At 41.9% G+C, this 15,385-nt stretch overlaps 1 protein-coding gene across 4 annotated transcripts; it reads left to right on the forward strand.

The window, feature by feature from the left end:
* The first annotated feature begins 252 nt into the window (after positions 1-252).
* VEZF1 (vascular endothelial zinc finger 1) lies at positions 253-15,385 on the forward strand. 4 transcript variants are annotated; one of them, XM_068909794.1, is made up of 7 exons: positions 253-433; positions 5,958-6,655; positions 7,399-7,462; positions 8,498-8,681; positions 10,159-10,365; positions 12,659-12,703; positions 13,051-15,385. In XM_068909794.1, the coding sequence occupies exons 1-7, from the start codon at positions 401-403 to the stop codon at positions 13,476-13,478; spliced, it is 1,659 nt and encodes a 552-aa protein (XP_068765895.1). In that variant the 5' UTR covers positions 253-400; the 3' UTR covers positions 13,479-15,385. The 4 variants fall into 4 exon arrangements, with proteins under 4 accessions (XP_068765895.1, XP_068765894.1, XP_068765896.1 ...); XM_068909793.1 differs by having other exon boundaries at positions 274-433; positions 5,958-6,676; XM_068909795.1 differs by lacking the exon at positions 12,659-12,703 and having other exon boundaries at positions 274-433; positions 5,958-6,676.

Raw genomic sequence — 15,385 nt, forward strand, 5'->3', positions numbered from 1 at the left:
GGGGGGGGGCGCCCGCCCCGCCGCCGCCGCCGCCCCCGCCGCCGCCGCCGCCGCCGCCCGCCGCGCCGGCCCCGCCGCCGCCGCCGCCCCGCTGCCCTCGCCGTCACCGCGGAGCTCGGCGGGGCGGCGAGGGCGGCGCCGCGGCGGGCCGGGCCCGGCTGGGCCTCGGCGGGCCGCGCCGCCGCCGCCGCTCCCCCCCCCCCGCGGGCCGCAGTGGTGCAGCCCGGAGGTTAGCGGAAGCGGCCGCTCGGCGCTGCCATGTTGAGCCGCCGCCGCCGCCGCCGCTTTGTTGTCGGCTCCATGTAGCTGGGGCCCGGGGGAAGGAGGGAGGGGGGCACCGCGCCGCCGCCGGAGCCGCCGCCGCCGCCGGAGCCGCCGCCAGCCCCGCGCCGCCCCCGCCATGGAGGCCAACTGGACCGCGTTCCTCTTTCAGGTGAGGCCCCGCCGAGGCCGGCGCTGCCCGCGCCCCCCCGCCCTGCGCCGCCGCCGCTGCTGCCGCCGCCGCCGCCGCCGGGCGCCCCGCTAGGCCCGCGGCTGTCAGTCAGCGCCGCCGCCCGGCCTCCCGCCCGCCTCCCCCGCGCAGGGCCGCGCAGGGCGCCGCGGCCGGCCCGGCCCGACCCGACCCGGCCCGGCCCGCCCGGGGCAGCGCTGCGCCGGCCCCGCCGCCTCCCTCCTCTCGCCGTTTTGCCACTTTCTCCCCGCCCGTGTGCGCACCGCTTCTTTGCGCCCCCCCCCCCCTTAAAAAAACAAAAACAAACTATTTTTATTTTTAGGAGAGCAATATATTTTTTTTTTTACACCCTCCTCTTTTTTTATTTTTTATTTTAAAAAAAGCTCTTCTTTTTCCCCCTCCCCGCCAAAAAAAACCCCAAAACAAACCAAAAAAAACAAAAACCAACGCTCCTCCGTCACCCTCTAACAAAACCCCGATGGAACAAACACTGTGTCTGGGAGAATAAATTAATCCCTCTTTAAACAGCCTGACTCAGGGGCTGAGTGACGAGCCAGCCTGTTTTCTTTTAAAATGGAACGGGTGGTGTTGGCAGGATTTTTTTTTTTTTTGGTGAAAACTGGATAAATACTAGCGATAATAGCGAGGAAGACGGGAGGTGGACCGTGCAGACCTTCTCTCCCTCCCTTTGCAAACTGAGTCGCTATTTTCCCCCTTTTCTGTCTGCGAAAAACTGACTTAAAAATACCGCTGTTTATGTAATTCCGCACAAAATCCAGTGTACCAAAAAAAAAAAAAACCTCCCCTTGTTTTTGTAAGCTGAAACCTGGATCTCCTTCTCGCTGGATTGTTTTCTGATGCCTCTTGCTCTTTTTAGCTTGAAAACATTAAAATGTGTAATAGCAGCAGCAGCAAAAAAAAAAGGGGGGGGGGAAGCCACACACATCACCTTTCTCAAGGTAAAATAATCCTCTTTGCAAATTACCAGCTGCGGTCACTTGCTTACTCACCCTCCTAGTTGGAATTAAAAACAAAAACCGAACCCGTGACATTAGTTTTGAAAACCTGAGTTGAATGAATAAATCCGCAGAGAGCGAGCACCATTTCTTTATAGAGGAAAAATTATTCTCTTGCAAGTACGGAGGGATGAGTCACGGGCTGGGGTGTTCTGCCTCCGAAAACATGCGGAGAATGTCCCCTTCGACAGCAGACCCAGCTGCTCGCTGCTGCGGCCCCGCTCCTGGGCATAGTGTTACCTGGCCGAAAATCACGGGGTCCCTCCCTGCCCTAGCGATAAGGAGCCGTATTTTATGCAGTTTGGTGATTTAATGCCAGTGATGACACACAGTTTGGCTAAGGTCTTGCAAATTATTTCTCGCTCTAGTGGGCAGTTGTGACTCGCACATAAGGAAACTTTACGCTAAGAAGTTAATCCCCTTACTTTAGGGCCATCTCCCCCCAAGTTGGGGTTATTTTGTCTGGTTTCTCTATGCTATTCTCACAGTTACATATTTGTGAGGAAATTTATTCTGAGGCTGGAAATACAGTATTAAAACAGCCTATTTAACAAACGCTAAGTAATACTTTTGTTTTCAGCCTCTTGCTGCTTGTTTTTATTTAACTTTTTTAAAAGGATACTGTGTTTTGAAATAGTCATGTCACACTTTGCTTCAATTTAGTAGTAGGTTTTACTGCTTTTAATTAAGGAGCCAGCAGTTCACTTTCCTAACCTATTTAGTTAGGTGCAACTTCAAAGCATCTTTATCAAACTGTGACTTGGAAATTTTCCTGATTTTTTTTTTCCAAATAATAAAGCTTTAAGACCTCATAATGAATATTGAATATTGTTTCTTGAGTCATTTCATTAAAACCAACGATTTAGGGTATGAGCATCCTAATGCACCTACGAGAAAGCTTTATTAAGATATTCTTGATGATGCCTTAGCTCAGCTTTTCTTCTCTCTGTCCTCACCAACATCATCTAAATTGAAACCCAAGAGATTAAGATCCACTTTTTGTTATTAGTTTTTAATAAAGGCCCTTTCCCACCAGTAGCAGTTAAATAACAAGTGCGAGTGGTTGAATGTGGACATTAATTCTTTCTGGGGGTGTTCTTTTACTTATGTGTTTTCAGCTGTGACAGCTTTTCTAAGGGAAGTTTTAATACTTGGTGTGTAAAATTGTAATTTTTGGATAATTCTTTTTAGAAAAGGATTCCATGTCTTAATTTTAGTCTTAACAGCAATTGGATATGTACAGTAACTGTTCATTGCTCTTTCCAAATAAAGTTATTTGCTTGTGTTTAGGTGGTATTTTGATGAATTGTATTTCTTAATTTAAAAAATGATTACTATATTTTGAGTAAGCAGTTCTTGGTTTGGATTTTATTAGTGCCCTGAAATGCATGTTTTGAAAGCCACTTTTAGTATCTGCTTGGAAGGTGAAAGTTTTATCTGTTAATGTTAGGAGAAATCATCCATCAAACAGAGCGTTCAAGATATGACTCATGCTAATTTGTTGCTCTCACATTAAGGCTTGAGTGCAAAAATCTTTTAGCCTCTGGCATTGGAAGTTCACAATGCCACATCCTACCAGTCTGGGTCATGAATTAGTTTTTTTTTTTTTTTCTTCCTTCCTTACTATCCCCCTAGAAAGAAAGGTGTTCACGATAAAATTAGGGTATTTCGCATGGGAGCCTGTCCCAGGCAATCCAAATACCACAAAAATGTTGACTTGACATTAATGCTAGGTCAAGTAAAACAGTGTTCTGTGACTGAATAAAAATGACTTGCAAAAGGCATGCAGCAGGTGCTGTGTTCCCCTCTCCAGCAGCAAGTTAAAAAAAAATACTGCCCGATCCTACTTTAAAAGGCTTTAATGCAAGCAATCCTTGGAAACTGAGGAATACTGCTTGTTGCGAAAAGGTTTTGTTAGGAAGACAGCACTGCTAATAACACTGGATATCTGGGAACTAAGATAAGCAGACATGTAGCTTTATGTCCAACATATGTATTAGTTCAATAGGAATACTACGTTATTATCTTGAAGTGCTAATGATTCTTTAAGGCTTAAAAATATCCTTAAACTGCGTAAGTTTGAACCTTGTCCAAAGGATTTGGGCTCCCTATTATCCGATCTGCTAGCTGTGCCTTTGAAATTGTATATCTTGAGCTATCCTTAGGTGCTCTCAAGTGTCTTCTGATGCCAGTTAACAACATTGTTTAATGCTTATTTAAAGTTGGCTGTAAAACACTTCCAAATTTTTTAAAATTAAAATTGTATTTTTAAGTACATAACTTGCTTAATATTGTGCTTTTGATGTGTATTGTGCATATTTTGTTCTCTTTATGCAATGTAGATGTCACAACCTTTTTTTTTTAATATGGGAAATAAATGGTTGAAAATCCACAGTTGTCACTTAAGTCAGGCAAAAAATTAATGGAAAAGATGAACCTTGTGCCACACACTGATTTAGCAGTTCAGGCTCCAGGACAGTTCTGCATTTGACTGTTTAGCAATCAGTTCTGCAAAATAGGTCCTTAGGCTGTTGCTTGAGGTACCTGCTGTGCCTAGGCTTAGTGTGTCAGCGTTTGGCGTGCTGTTGCACCCAAAGCATCCTTGCCTAGATAGGATGCAGAGCATAGCCCAAAATGGACAAACTGTCCTATCTCTTAATGATTCGGGCAAATTTTGTTGCATTTTAGCCGTACTTAATCCAGGCTTTCTCCCATGAACTATTTTCGTGTCAGATAGGGTTAGAGTGTTGAGGAGCACGTTTTCATATCCACGTGGGTTAGCGTTTGCATCCGGCTGGTGGCTCATACCCAAGGATCAGCGTTGCACTCTTGAAAAATGAGTGGCCGCAATGATGCAAGGTTTGTACATGTAGCAAGAGAAAGCAGGAACGCAGCCACCTAGAACGAAGAGCTGCATTAAGGTCTTTAAACCATTAGTTGGATGCACTGTAGTCACTGCTTCCGATACTGTGTATACTTAGAGGCAAAGTGACTTGAGCTTGGATGTTTCTAAGAAAAAGTCCCAAAGTGTCCTTTGAGAAATACTGACCTCTCGAAAAGGCTTGACAAAATTGACATGGAAAAGACGTTAGTTTGAGTATGCTTGATAAAACCGTCCATCTGCAACCGAAATAGAAGTAGACATGCAGGAGATTGCACACAGCATGGTGTTTTGTTCAGCTCTCACAGCCTCAAGTACTGAAATGAAGTGCGTGGTTTTTTGGGAAGGAAAACGTAGAGGAGAAATCCTGGAAGGCTGTAATACTGATTTAATGTGAATGCAAGTTCTCCCGAACTCAGCTTCAGACCTGGGGTTGCTGCGTTAGTTGCTAGACTAATTTAAAACTGGTCTGATGAGACCGAGGCACATCTCGCATACAGATGCGCTTAAACTGGCTTAAGGTGCTAGTGATTTATTTTAATGCTCTATTAGACTGAATTGGTCTGTGTGGTTTCTAAACCACTTTAAATTTGTATCTGCTAGGCTTTTGTCCCAGTCTAACTGGATGGTTTTCCACAACAATGTTTAATACACGTGTGTAAGTATGGACTAGAGCAGCCTGTAGCAGTGGAGGCCACAGCTTGGTTGAGGGATGTTAGCTGTGGTACGCTGGCAGGGGGGCTCCCTCTGCCCCCCTTGCTTCCCCTTAGCGTCTCCCACGGTAGTTTAGTGTCCTCTGGTGTTTGCTGCTTTAAAGCAGCTTTGAGGTCTTCCCCTGCCCCTTCTCCTTTACACTGTGTTCTCCAGAATTTCTAGATGTCTGCCGGTGCTTATTGACTGACTTCTCTTCCTATCACAACATAGTTCCAGTGCAGAGAAGAAGAGCGTGCCGCCTCTTACTAGTTTCCAGACGCAACGAGCACAGTGATCGCTATGTAAATGCAGCGGGAGCCTGCTAAATATAGAACTCTAGCTTTAAACAGCGCTTGATCCGAGCTGCTTTGGTATGATTTCAGCGCTAACATACTGGTATGAACACCTTGTTTAAATAAGATGGCTTATTGCATCCTGGCTCTCCGTGGCTGCAGTTTAATTCTCCACATGCACTAAACTCAGCTTAAGTTTGAAGGTGGAGCGTTGTTTTGCTACTCCCATCAGTACATTCATAAGCTCCAAAGATAGTCCGAATGCGGTATCTGATATGATGCAAAACAAGTATCTGTTATGTAAAGATCAAACAATGTGTTAGCAAGAGATCTGACAAGCACCTAGTTGTTTTCCATAAGAAATGTTGCCCTCCAGAAACTTAATAATTGTTTGATAGTTACGATGTGTGCCTTCCTACACTTATTCACCGCAGAGTCTGCACAGAGTATGTGTTTACAGTGCAAGTGGCTTATCCTGTCCAAAAATAAAATTATGTAACCTTTTTCCCTTGTTTCTTCAATGGATTTTGGTCTAGAATTTGCTTTCCGTAGTTTGTAAATGTTCTCACCGTGTCAAAGTGAGCACCCATCAATAGAATTTAAGTGTGAATGTTTGGTTTTAGGCACACGAAGCCTCACATCACCAACAGCAGGCAGCACAGAACAGTTTGTTGCCTCTCCTGAGCTCTGCTGTTGAGCCACCCGATCAGAAGCCGATTCTGCCCTTACCAATAACGCAGAAACCTCAGCCTGCACCAGAAACGTTAAAGGATGCTATTGTTGGGATTAAAAAGGAAAAACCTAAAACCTCCTTTGTGTGCACTTACTGCAGCAAAGCTTTCAGGGACAGCTACCATTTGAGGCGTCACGAGTCCTGCCACACAGGGATAAAGTTAGTGTCACGGCCAAAGAAAACTCCCACCACAATGGTGCCCCTTATCTCGACCATCGCTGGTGACAACAGCCGAAGTTCATTGGTTTCGACTATCGCAGGCATCCTTTCCACAGTCACTACGTCTTCCTCTGCCACCAACCCCAGCAGTAGTGCCGGTGCAACGGCTATGGCAGTGACTCAGACCGTGAAGAAGCCCAGCAAGCCCGTTAAGAAGAACCATGCTTGTGAGATGTGTGGAAAGGCCTTCAGGGATGTGTATCACCTCAACCGGCACAAGCTGTCCCACTCAGATGAAAAACCCTTTGAATGTCCAATTTGCAATCAGCGCTTCAAGAGAAAGGATCGCATGACCTACCATGTGAGGTCTCATGAAGGTGGCATCACGAAACCATACACCTGTGGTGTTTGTGGAAAAGGCTTCTCGAGGTACCATGTAGAAAATCCCAGGCGAGCTCAAGTATTGGCTTTTCATAACCAAGAAGGGTTAAGCTATCATAGCAAGGGGCTAGGAGAAGCAGACATCTTAGAAGATTGGTGAGGGGATAAAGAGCCTTGTTTACCTCTAGGGCGTGGGTCTCAATCTGAGCCAGTTGGGCAGTGACCCAAAGTGGTCCCTGTCTTATGACAACGTTCTGAAATGATTTCAGGACCTCGTCCAGGTCCGGTAGGACACGTGCCTGTGTCACTGATGGTGATAACGGAGCCCCTTTCCCAGCCTTTGGAAAGGTCAATGACCGAATGGGGCATGGCGGGCAACCTGTCTCCGTGTCCCGTAACAAGGCTGAGGCGTACTGACAGAGCACTGTGGGGAAGCTTGCATTGCTGCTGGCTGTATTTATGTCTGTGCTTGGAACAGAGAAAACTTCAACTGCTAGAGCTGTTGATTTGTCACCCTTTACACAAGGTACAAACACATGTACCGTTTTCAGGTGTGTAAGAAGAACATGGTTAAGTTTTAAACTGCAGATTGGGTCTCAGTGTAACTATGTTGTGTTACTCTAGCCAAAAGCCACGTTATAGGTAAGGGGGACGTACTTATTCTTGCCCGCAGGGGGATTGTGGGCTGCGGAGGGTCATCAGTGCAGTGGTCGACACTGTTAGCCAAGGTGTCACTACTACATGTTTGTAACAGTATGCGTTTTCTTTTCTGTTCCTCTCTTCTTTTGCAGGCCTGATCATTTAAGCTGTCACGTTAAACACGTTCACTCAACAGAGAGACCCTTCAAATGCCAAGTAAGGGCTCAGATGATTTATTAAGAGCATACATGATTTTGTAGTTAGAAAACATCAGATGGATAATCTTCCCAGAATTGCTGGACTTTACTTTGGAACGCAAGCTTTGGAATAAGGTCTCATCTGTATTACTTATCAGTTGCGCTGTGATTCTGATGCAAGCGTAGAGGCAGCTTAAGAGGCTGCTTTGATTACTCTTCTGGGAAAATTGGAGGGTTTTTGCCTTCTTGGAGAGCGATGTAGGTACACTGTTTTAAGATATGCTTAATGTAGTAGTGGGATCGTAACAGTGTCCTCAACTCAGTACTGATTGCTGGAGTAACAAGTGCAATGGGTTTTCTCAGCGTTTATAAATCAATGTTGTATCTATTAGAAGTCAGAAAAAAATCTGAAAAAAAGTATTGGAATAGTTGATTCTGGATCCATTGTTTGACTGGAAGTTGAAAGCAAGGTGTCGTAAGTTGAGGATTTAATACCAGAGAAATAATTTGACTGCTTTTGAACAATTAACTGTTTTTCTTGGAATATCCACCCTTGTTCCAACCTGTGTTTTAGTGACTCACCATATTAAGTGACTGTTTTGAGTGAAGAGACTAGTCATAGAAAAAGGTTTTGTTTCCTTTTTCTGATTTGGATGGAAATAGCAATAACTGAGCAATTCAAAATACAAAGTTCAGATTTGTGCCGTAAAATTATGTCAGATACTACCTTTACCGGTTTTACGTGTTTGTTTATAAGCTACCTCTTGCTTTGGTATGTAAGGCAACCTTCTGTTTTAAGAAAGCTCAAGTAGTATAAAGTATGATTTTTGTCCTGCTGGTGTCAGAAGACCACTTCCATTAAGCAGCTAGATAATGTTCAGTCTCTGTCCAGCAGCTGGATTTTGTTTTTTCTGTAAATATAAGTGAAACTTAAGGTTTTCATTAGCCTTAGGATACCGGTGGTGCCTAAAGGGTAAAATAGGCCTAAGATGGTCATGCAATTTGTATTGTAATACTGTCTGCACTTTAAATATCACTGTTGTCCTTCATGTAGACGTGCACTGCTGCCTTTGCCACCAAAGACAGACTGCGGACACACATGGTGCGCCATGAAGGAAAGGTATCGTGTAATATCTGTGGTAAACTTCTGAGTGCAGCATATATCACCAGCCACTTAAAGACACACGGGCAGAGCCAAAGTATCAACTGTAATACCTGTAAACAAGGCATCAATAAAAGTAGGTGAACGTTTTAAAAACATTTCTAATAACAGTGTGTTTGCAAAAGTTTGCAAAGGGAGTTGCCTGTGGTTACTTTAAAATATAAAAACACAGCCATCGCTTTGGGTATTCACGCCTATTAAAAGTAAATATTTGATAACAGGATCTGTAGCTCAAGAAATTGGCCTATGTGGAATTGGTTTGGTACTGGACTGTGCTCTTATCTCTTAGAGGAATACCCTGCAATATGTGAGAATAACTCATCTCTTGAAGAAGAGAGTTTTCTCAGCTTCTACGTACAATACTGCTTCCTGAACTGTAAAACTTAAAAGTTTAACAAGTAATTCTGTAGATTTTAGAATATTTGAGAACTTCTAAGATCTGCCAAGTTTCAGGTTTGAAGCCTGGTCCAAAGCTCATCAAAGTGGAAAGATCAAGGTTTCTGAGCGTTTTCTGAGCTTTAACTCCAGGGCTCAATGGTTTTCTGTGCCAGTAGCTGACAGGAAAAGCATTTAAATCAGCCCTGATGTGTTTTGGGCATTAATGGTATTTGAGTTGTGTTGTGCAGGACTTCAGATGAGATATTTGTAATTGTTCTTTCTCGTCTTAAACTCTCTGAATTGATGCAGCAGAAGTGCTGAAGCCTGAAATTTGGAGTGCCTAGTAAGCAAAGGAATACTTGATTTTAAAATATTTAAAAATATTTTATATATTTAAAAATATATAAAATATTTAAAAGTATGTTAAAAACTTTAGCATACCTGGTTAGTGATGTATGATGGGGTATTCAGAGGAATCAAAAGGGAGAAAAAATGAATGTCTTTAGAAACTTTGTCCTTGAAGCCTTTTAAACAGTATTAATTTACAAAATCTTTTCAGCTCATGTTGCTCCTGGATAATTTAAAGGTACCGTGAATATCTAAAATGCCTGATAGTTGAACTTAATGTGAAATTTTGATGTGAGATATTTTTCAAGGTATAGGGTTACAGCTCTGTCAGTTCGGTGGTGCTAAGCAGTTCATGTGAGGCGTTACAGCAGTTGGTAGAGGTGAAAATGATGAGCTGTAGTGTGGCCGGCGAGTAGTAACATGCTGTTCTGTGAGATAAAGGTGAACTGAAAACGTTGCCATACTTGCAATGAAAAGTTAAAAGGCTCTTTTTAAAAACTGGAACTGAGGTTTAGGAAAACTGGAGTTGGCTAACCCTCTTGAGTTCTAGCGAGTCATTGTAATCTTTTACTTCAGTCTTCCTAAAATACAAACAAACAATTAGAAAGGAGGTTTGTGTTTTTGGAGAGAAACTAGAAGTTCCTGACTCTGCATTTTTTTTTTTATAAAACACAGAATTAATTATATGGTTTTAAACACCTCGGTGATTTTCACTCTTGGAATCCTGCAAGATTCCACATAGTCTTTTTGGAAGAACCCTTTGTCATCTCAGTAGAAAACAGTGTGACTTTTCAAGGTGAATTTGTGTTCTTACTTAATTGGCATAGCGTGCATGAGTGAAGAGACCAGCAATCAGAAGCAGCAGCAGCAGCAGCAGCAACAGCAGCAGCAGCAACAGCAACAGCAACAGCAGCAGCAGCAGCAGCAGCAGCAGCAACAGCAGCAGCAACAGCAGCAACATGTAACAAGTTGGCCTGGAAAGCAGGTAGAGACCTTGAGATTATGGGAAGAGGCCGTCAAAGCAAGGAAGAAAGGTAAAACAAAGCAGTACTTACGGTCTTGGTTTTATAAGATTATAATAGAGTTTGCAAAGTTACATAGGGAGCTTAAAATGTCAGAAAAAGGATTGTGTTAACGTGAAAGTTTGAATTCTCAGTGGTAGAAGTAATAGCTAAAAGCTAGCAGGAGGTAAATTACCAGAATTAAGCTGTTGTAAATGAACTCTCTATTATTTACTTCCTGTTGGTGTCTGTGCTTGAATGTGTACATAGCAGCCAGCAATTATAAAGGGATGTTTGTGTCTGCTCCAAGGCAGGAGTGTGTTTTGGACTTGCATCTGGTTTTTAGCTGTGTTTATGCATGTGTACCTGTTGTTAACTTGTGTGCAAATATATATATATATATGTTTGTGTGTGTATGTATATATTTATACACACCCCCCCCCAACACCTCTTTGCACACGGTCTTTGCATCAATATGAGTTAGCATATGAATGCTTTTTTTGTCCCTTCTATGTTCTGTCCCCTTTTTTTTTCCATTCACTTCATCCATCACTTAACTCTATTTGCATAAACTTTTCTGGAACTCTCAGAACTTACTCTTCTATCTCTTTTTTTCCATTACAAAATTAACTAATACATGACAGTGCTTTTCATTATTGCCAGTTCACAGCTTGCGTCTACCTGTAATTGAAGTTGAATAGCTTCATTTTGTTGTTCACTGTGCCAGTTTTGTAAGGAATAGATTGCTTCCATTTGGTGACTTGTGTGGAGTATAGTAGTTTAAAATCTGTTGCTGCTTGCTTATTCTTTTCACAACACTTTGATTTCTCATACCTGGCATGTGACCTTTGTGGATGACATGTTTTAGAACAAATTCTTAGTGAGCACTTGCTGTTTTGCACTAGCTCTGTTTTTGATTAATAAATGTTTTCAACTCACTTTTTTTTTTTTCCTAAACTTCCTTTTAGTTTCTTCACTCTTTCCTTCTCTAGGTCTCATTTGTGCATAAGACTGCTTGCTCCTTTCTCCTTGATTGTTATTCCAGTTAACTGAATTCTGCAATTAGACAGTTTAGAAACAGCTTGCTTGTGTTAAAATGTAATGATAACAGAAACATTAAATAGCATCAGGCACTAAACGGATAAAGCAAATGGATGTCAGATTTAGAAAATCTTAAAAAATCTTAAGAGCTGAGCTTTTTCTACCTGCTCTTTCCTATGTCTTGTTCCCCCTTCCTTGCCTCTCTTACTGTTAATTATTGAATATCCTTTAACAGAAACAGTGGTGTTGGAAGGAATGGAGGGTGAGGGAGGCGGGTGGGGAGCAGTGTTGCCAAACGGATGACATGAGTTTAATGTAACTTAATCGGGGAAGGGGCATGGGGTGGGGCGTTTCTTTCTGCATTACTTTGCTTGGAAGATGAAGCTAGAGCAGGCAGTTTCATGCCTATTTGTTACTCTTTTCATGCTGGTTCTCCCCTACTAGTGCCACCTGTTGTGTTGGTTTTACCACACTGTATGGGATTTTTTTTTTTAGTCTAGTATTATTTATTTTCACAATTTTTGTTTTTTTTTTTACTCTTTCCCTTCCCCTCCACCCCTCCTAGATATGGACTTTGAAGAATCAACAGTAACCCTTGAATGGGGCTAATGTTGCTTTCAAAGTTAACTCGGTCTTGATACATTTGTATTGCCTGCATGGCAAGAGTGGACTCTTTGCTCCTGGCTTACCTCCTGAAACGTGGGTGTAGACTGAGCTTGGTGTCCTACCCTACAAATGTGGAATAAGACACGACTTAAAAGTGCCGTAACGTTGATGTGGCATATATTTTTGTCGGTTTCTCTAGCAGTCATCCCTTTCTTTTCCCCGCGTCCACCGGCCCGCCTCAGTGTCTGGAGCCTGGTTGGTTGGCTAGCCGGCAGGTGGTGCTGATGCCTAGCGGACCCTCGCCGCCTCCTGAGCGCCGGTGCCCTCTCCGCAGTGCCCAGCCCCTGCTAGACCGACCGGCAACCGGGCGGGAGGGTCCTCCTGGCTCGTCCTTGTCTGGCACTTAATTCCTGCTCACTGCAAAGCAAAGTAAAAAAAAAAAAAAAAAGAAAAGAAAAAAAACCCAACTTTGGTGTGGAACTGTAGTTAATGTAAAAGCTGAGGAGGTGCTGGGGGTTGAAAGAGCTACTGACGGGGTAGACTTGGAAGTTGCTAAGATAGACGTGTCATGATCAGTGGAACAATTTAGTGGAAATAATTAAGACTGAAATAAGCAGGTAAATATTGAAACGAGCGTTGCTTATCAGTCCCTAATAATGACTTTTTAAAACCTTCACAGAATGTCAGTTCACCTTTGAGAAGGCTATAGAGTACGTACCATTCGGTATGTACACTCTCTCCTCTATTTATAATGTTCCTCTTGGGAGGATTTTTTTGATTGTACGATACTGTTTTTATGAACATCAAAACCCTCTTTATAAGACAACCTCACCTGACTTCCCAGGAAAAAGTATTGAATTCAAATGAACTGCATGAGAGTTTATATTTCTTGTAGGCTATAGAATGTTAACAGTTTTAACTTACTAATAATTCCTAAAGAAAATTATTCCAGAATTTGTACCTGTTCTTGTTTGGTTTTTGTTTTTTGTTTTTTTGTTTGTTTTTTTTTAAATCTTGTCCATGGTTTTTTATGTGTTAAAAACTTTTTGTCTTTTTATGTCTCATTTTTAGAAGCTGCTAACTTGTGCCAAACCTCCACTGCTGCTACTACGCCTGTGACTCTTACTACTCCATTCAATATAACGTCCTCTGTGGCTTCTGGGACTATCACAAACCCAGTCACAGTGGCAGCTGCAATGAGCATGAGAAGTCCAGTAAATGTATCAAGTGCAGTTAATATATCCAGTCCGATGAACTTAGGGCATCCTGTAACTATAACCAGTCCATTATCCATGACATCTCCATTAACGCTCACCACACCAGTCAATTTACCTACCCCAGTAACCGCTCCAGTGAATATAGCACATCCAGTCACTATAACATCTCCTATGAACCTCCCAACACCAATGACGTTAGCTGGTCCATTAAATATAGCAATGAGACCAGTAGAGAGCATGCCTTTCCTGCCCCAAGCCTTGCCCACATCTCCTCCCTGGTAAAGAATTTCTAAACAGTATTAAAGAGGATTAAGATGGAATCCTTGCCAGCAGTTGCTTTTTGTTTTTTTTTTTAGTTTTTTTTTTCCTAGTTAATAATAATTCAGACTAAGTCACTGGTGCAACATGCACCAACAGAGACCATAGTAGCATCTTCCCCTGTTGATTTGGCTCATACTGTTCAAACTTGAGTTTCACTGGAGCACTTCATATAAAGTAAGTTTTACCTTTTACCTTTTAGCTGACTGATGCTGAATTAGAGCAGATACGTACTTGCCAGAGGTTAAAAAAAAAAGAAGTCATTAAAAATCAGCTTTACGTTTTATCCCCCAAATTATAACTTAGAAAATTATTTTAATGTAAACACTAGCAAAGACCCCTCTGTGTCTTTAACAGGGTGGATGGCTAATTTTAACTTGCCAGTTGTAAGTCCGTTGTTTCTGAGCTAGTGTAGAATATTCATCTGTGTTAATGTTTTTTTTTTTTTTTATAAGTAAATGCATTACGATGTTGTCATTTTTAAAAATGCATTTTGGAGAAAATATGCATTTTACCTTTGGGAATATGATAATTTCAGGCAGCATTCCCTATGGGAAAGGTGATACCAGCTCTGATATGCAAAGCATATGATAACTTATCATTCTAACTTCAACATATAATAGGGATTGTGACCTGATATTTGGAGATGTAAATATTACCCAACATATTACCCTAAGGGAATATAGCATAGTAGTCAACATTTTTTTTAAAAAAACTGTTACTGTTTGGTGAGAAACAGCCGTGGCTGACAGAAGAGGAGTTGAAATGTATGTAAACATGGTCTCTGAACAGTCAGAACCCTATGGGACTCTTATCTAGGAGCAAAAGGAGTGCTTTGAAACTTATGAAATTTTGCTTTAAGCTGGAAGATTCTGGAGGCACTGGGTATGATTTTTATGCCCTCTGTCTCCCAATCAGAACCTGCTGGTGCAGCAGGGGACAGACGTGTTAGTTGTTCACTAGAAGTTTTGTCTTATATTAAATTGTATACAGTTTTTATTCTAACCACTAACTAGGTAGGATGCCCCTTCAGGACAAGCAGAGAGTGTCTTTTAATTTCTCCCCTACTTCTTAATCAAGTGTTGTGCAAATCTGTTCAACTTTGTAAATATTTGCAAACATCATCATTTTTACGTTATTCTTCTATTGTGTTAACACATTTCTATCAGTTTGTGGGAGTTCTGGGGTGGTGGTCTGAATTATCCAGCCCAGAACTTCTCCATAAATGATCACACATGTTTAAGCTACATGTGCTTTTTATTTCTTAACCTGTTTATCTGTACATAAAGTAGAAAGCAAAATCTAGGGAAACAGATATACTTTTTAGACTATCATGTCACATATTCACGTTTTTAAAACTTTGTTTAAAAAAACACCCTAAAACCAAGACTCTACATTAAAAAAATAAAATTACAGTTGAGATGTTTTTATCCTAATGAAGTTGAAAGCTATGGAGATTAGCGTGTGCGCATTTCACAGAGTGCTAGCGGGACTGACTAGTCAAAATGGACTGCTTCCGTTTCTACCCTGCCGTGTCAGTACAAGCAGTGATTACCAGACTTCTGGGTCAGGTGACAGGTATCTGTATCATTACGTGAAACTGTTCTAGGGGCTTGGACTACATAGAAAAACAAAAACAAAAAAAATAGAGCTTAGTGTAAAATAATTTTATAAATGATCTTTTGTACTTTAGGACATCAAATTGTACAACTTTTGTATATATAAAAGCTTAGGAACTTTCTGTTTAGCAGAAAGGAAACACATTCCTACACTTTTAATGTATATGTTTGTTATAATGTCCATGTAAACATATGCCCTATGTTTGTGCCTTTTAATTAGTTTGTCTCAATAAACAAAAATGTAGAGAAGAA

This window comes from Struthio camelus, chromosome 16 (genome assembly GCF_040807025.1).
Source record: "Struthio camelus isolate bStrCam1 chromosome 16, bStrCam1.hap1, whole genome shotgun sequence".
In the NCBI taxonomy this organism is placed as follows: Eukaryota; Metazoa; Chordata; class Aves; order Struthioniformes; family Struthionidae; genus Struthio; species Struthio camelus.

Bases quoted from the DNA above. Each gene is read 5' to 3' on its own strand.
- VEZF1 (XM_068909793.1), top strand. From the start codon at position 401: ATGGAGGCCAACTGGACCGCGTTCCTCTTTCAG. The intron at 8,682-10,158 runs GTAGGTGAACGT...TAATTGGCATAG, and splicing joins TAAACAAGGCATCAATAAAA to CGTGCATGAGTGAAGAGACC. The intron at 10,366-12,658 runs GTAAAACAAAGC...AAACCTTCACAG, and splicing joins CGTCAAAGCAAGGAAGAAAG to AATGTCAGTTCACCTTTGAG.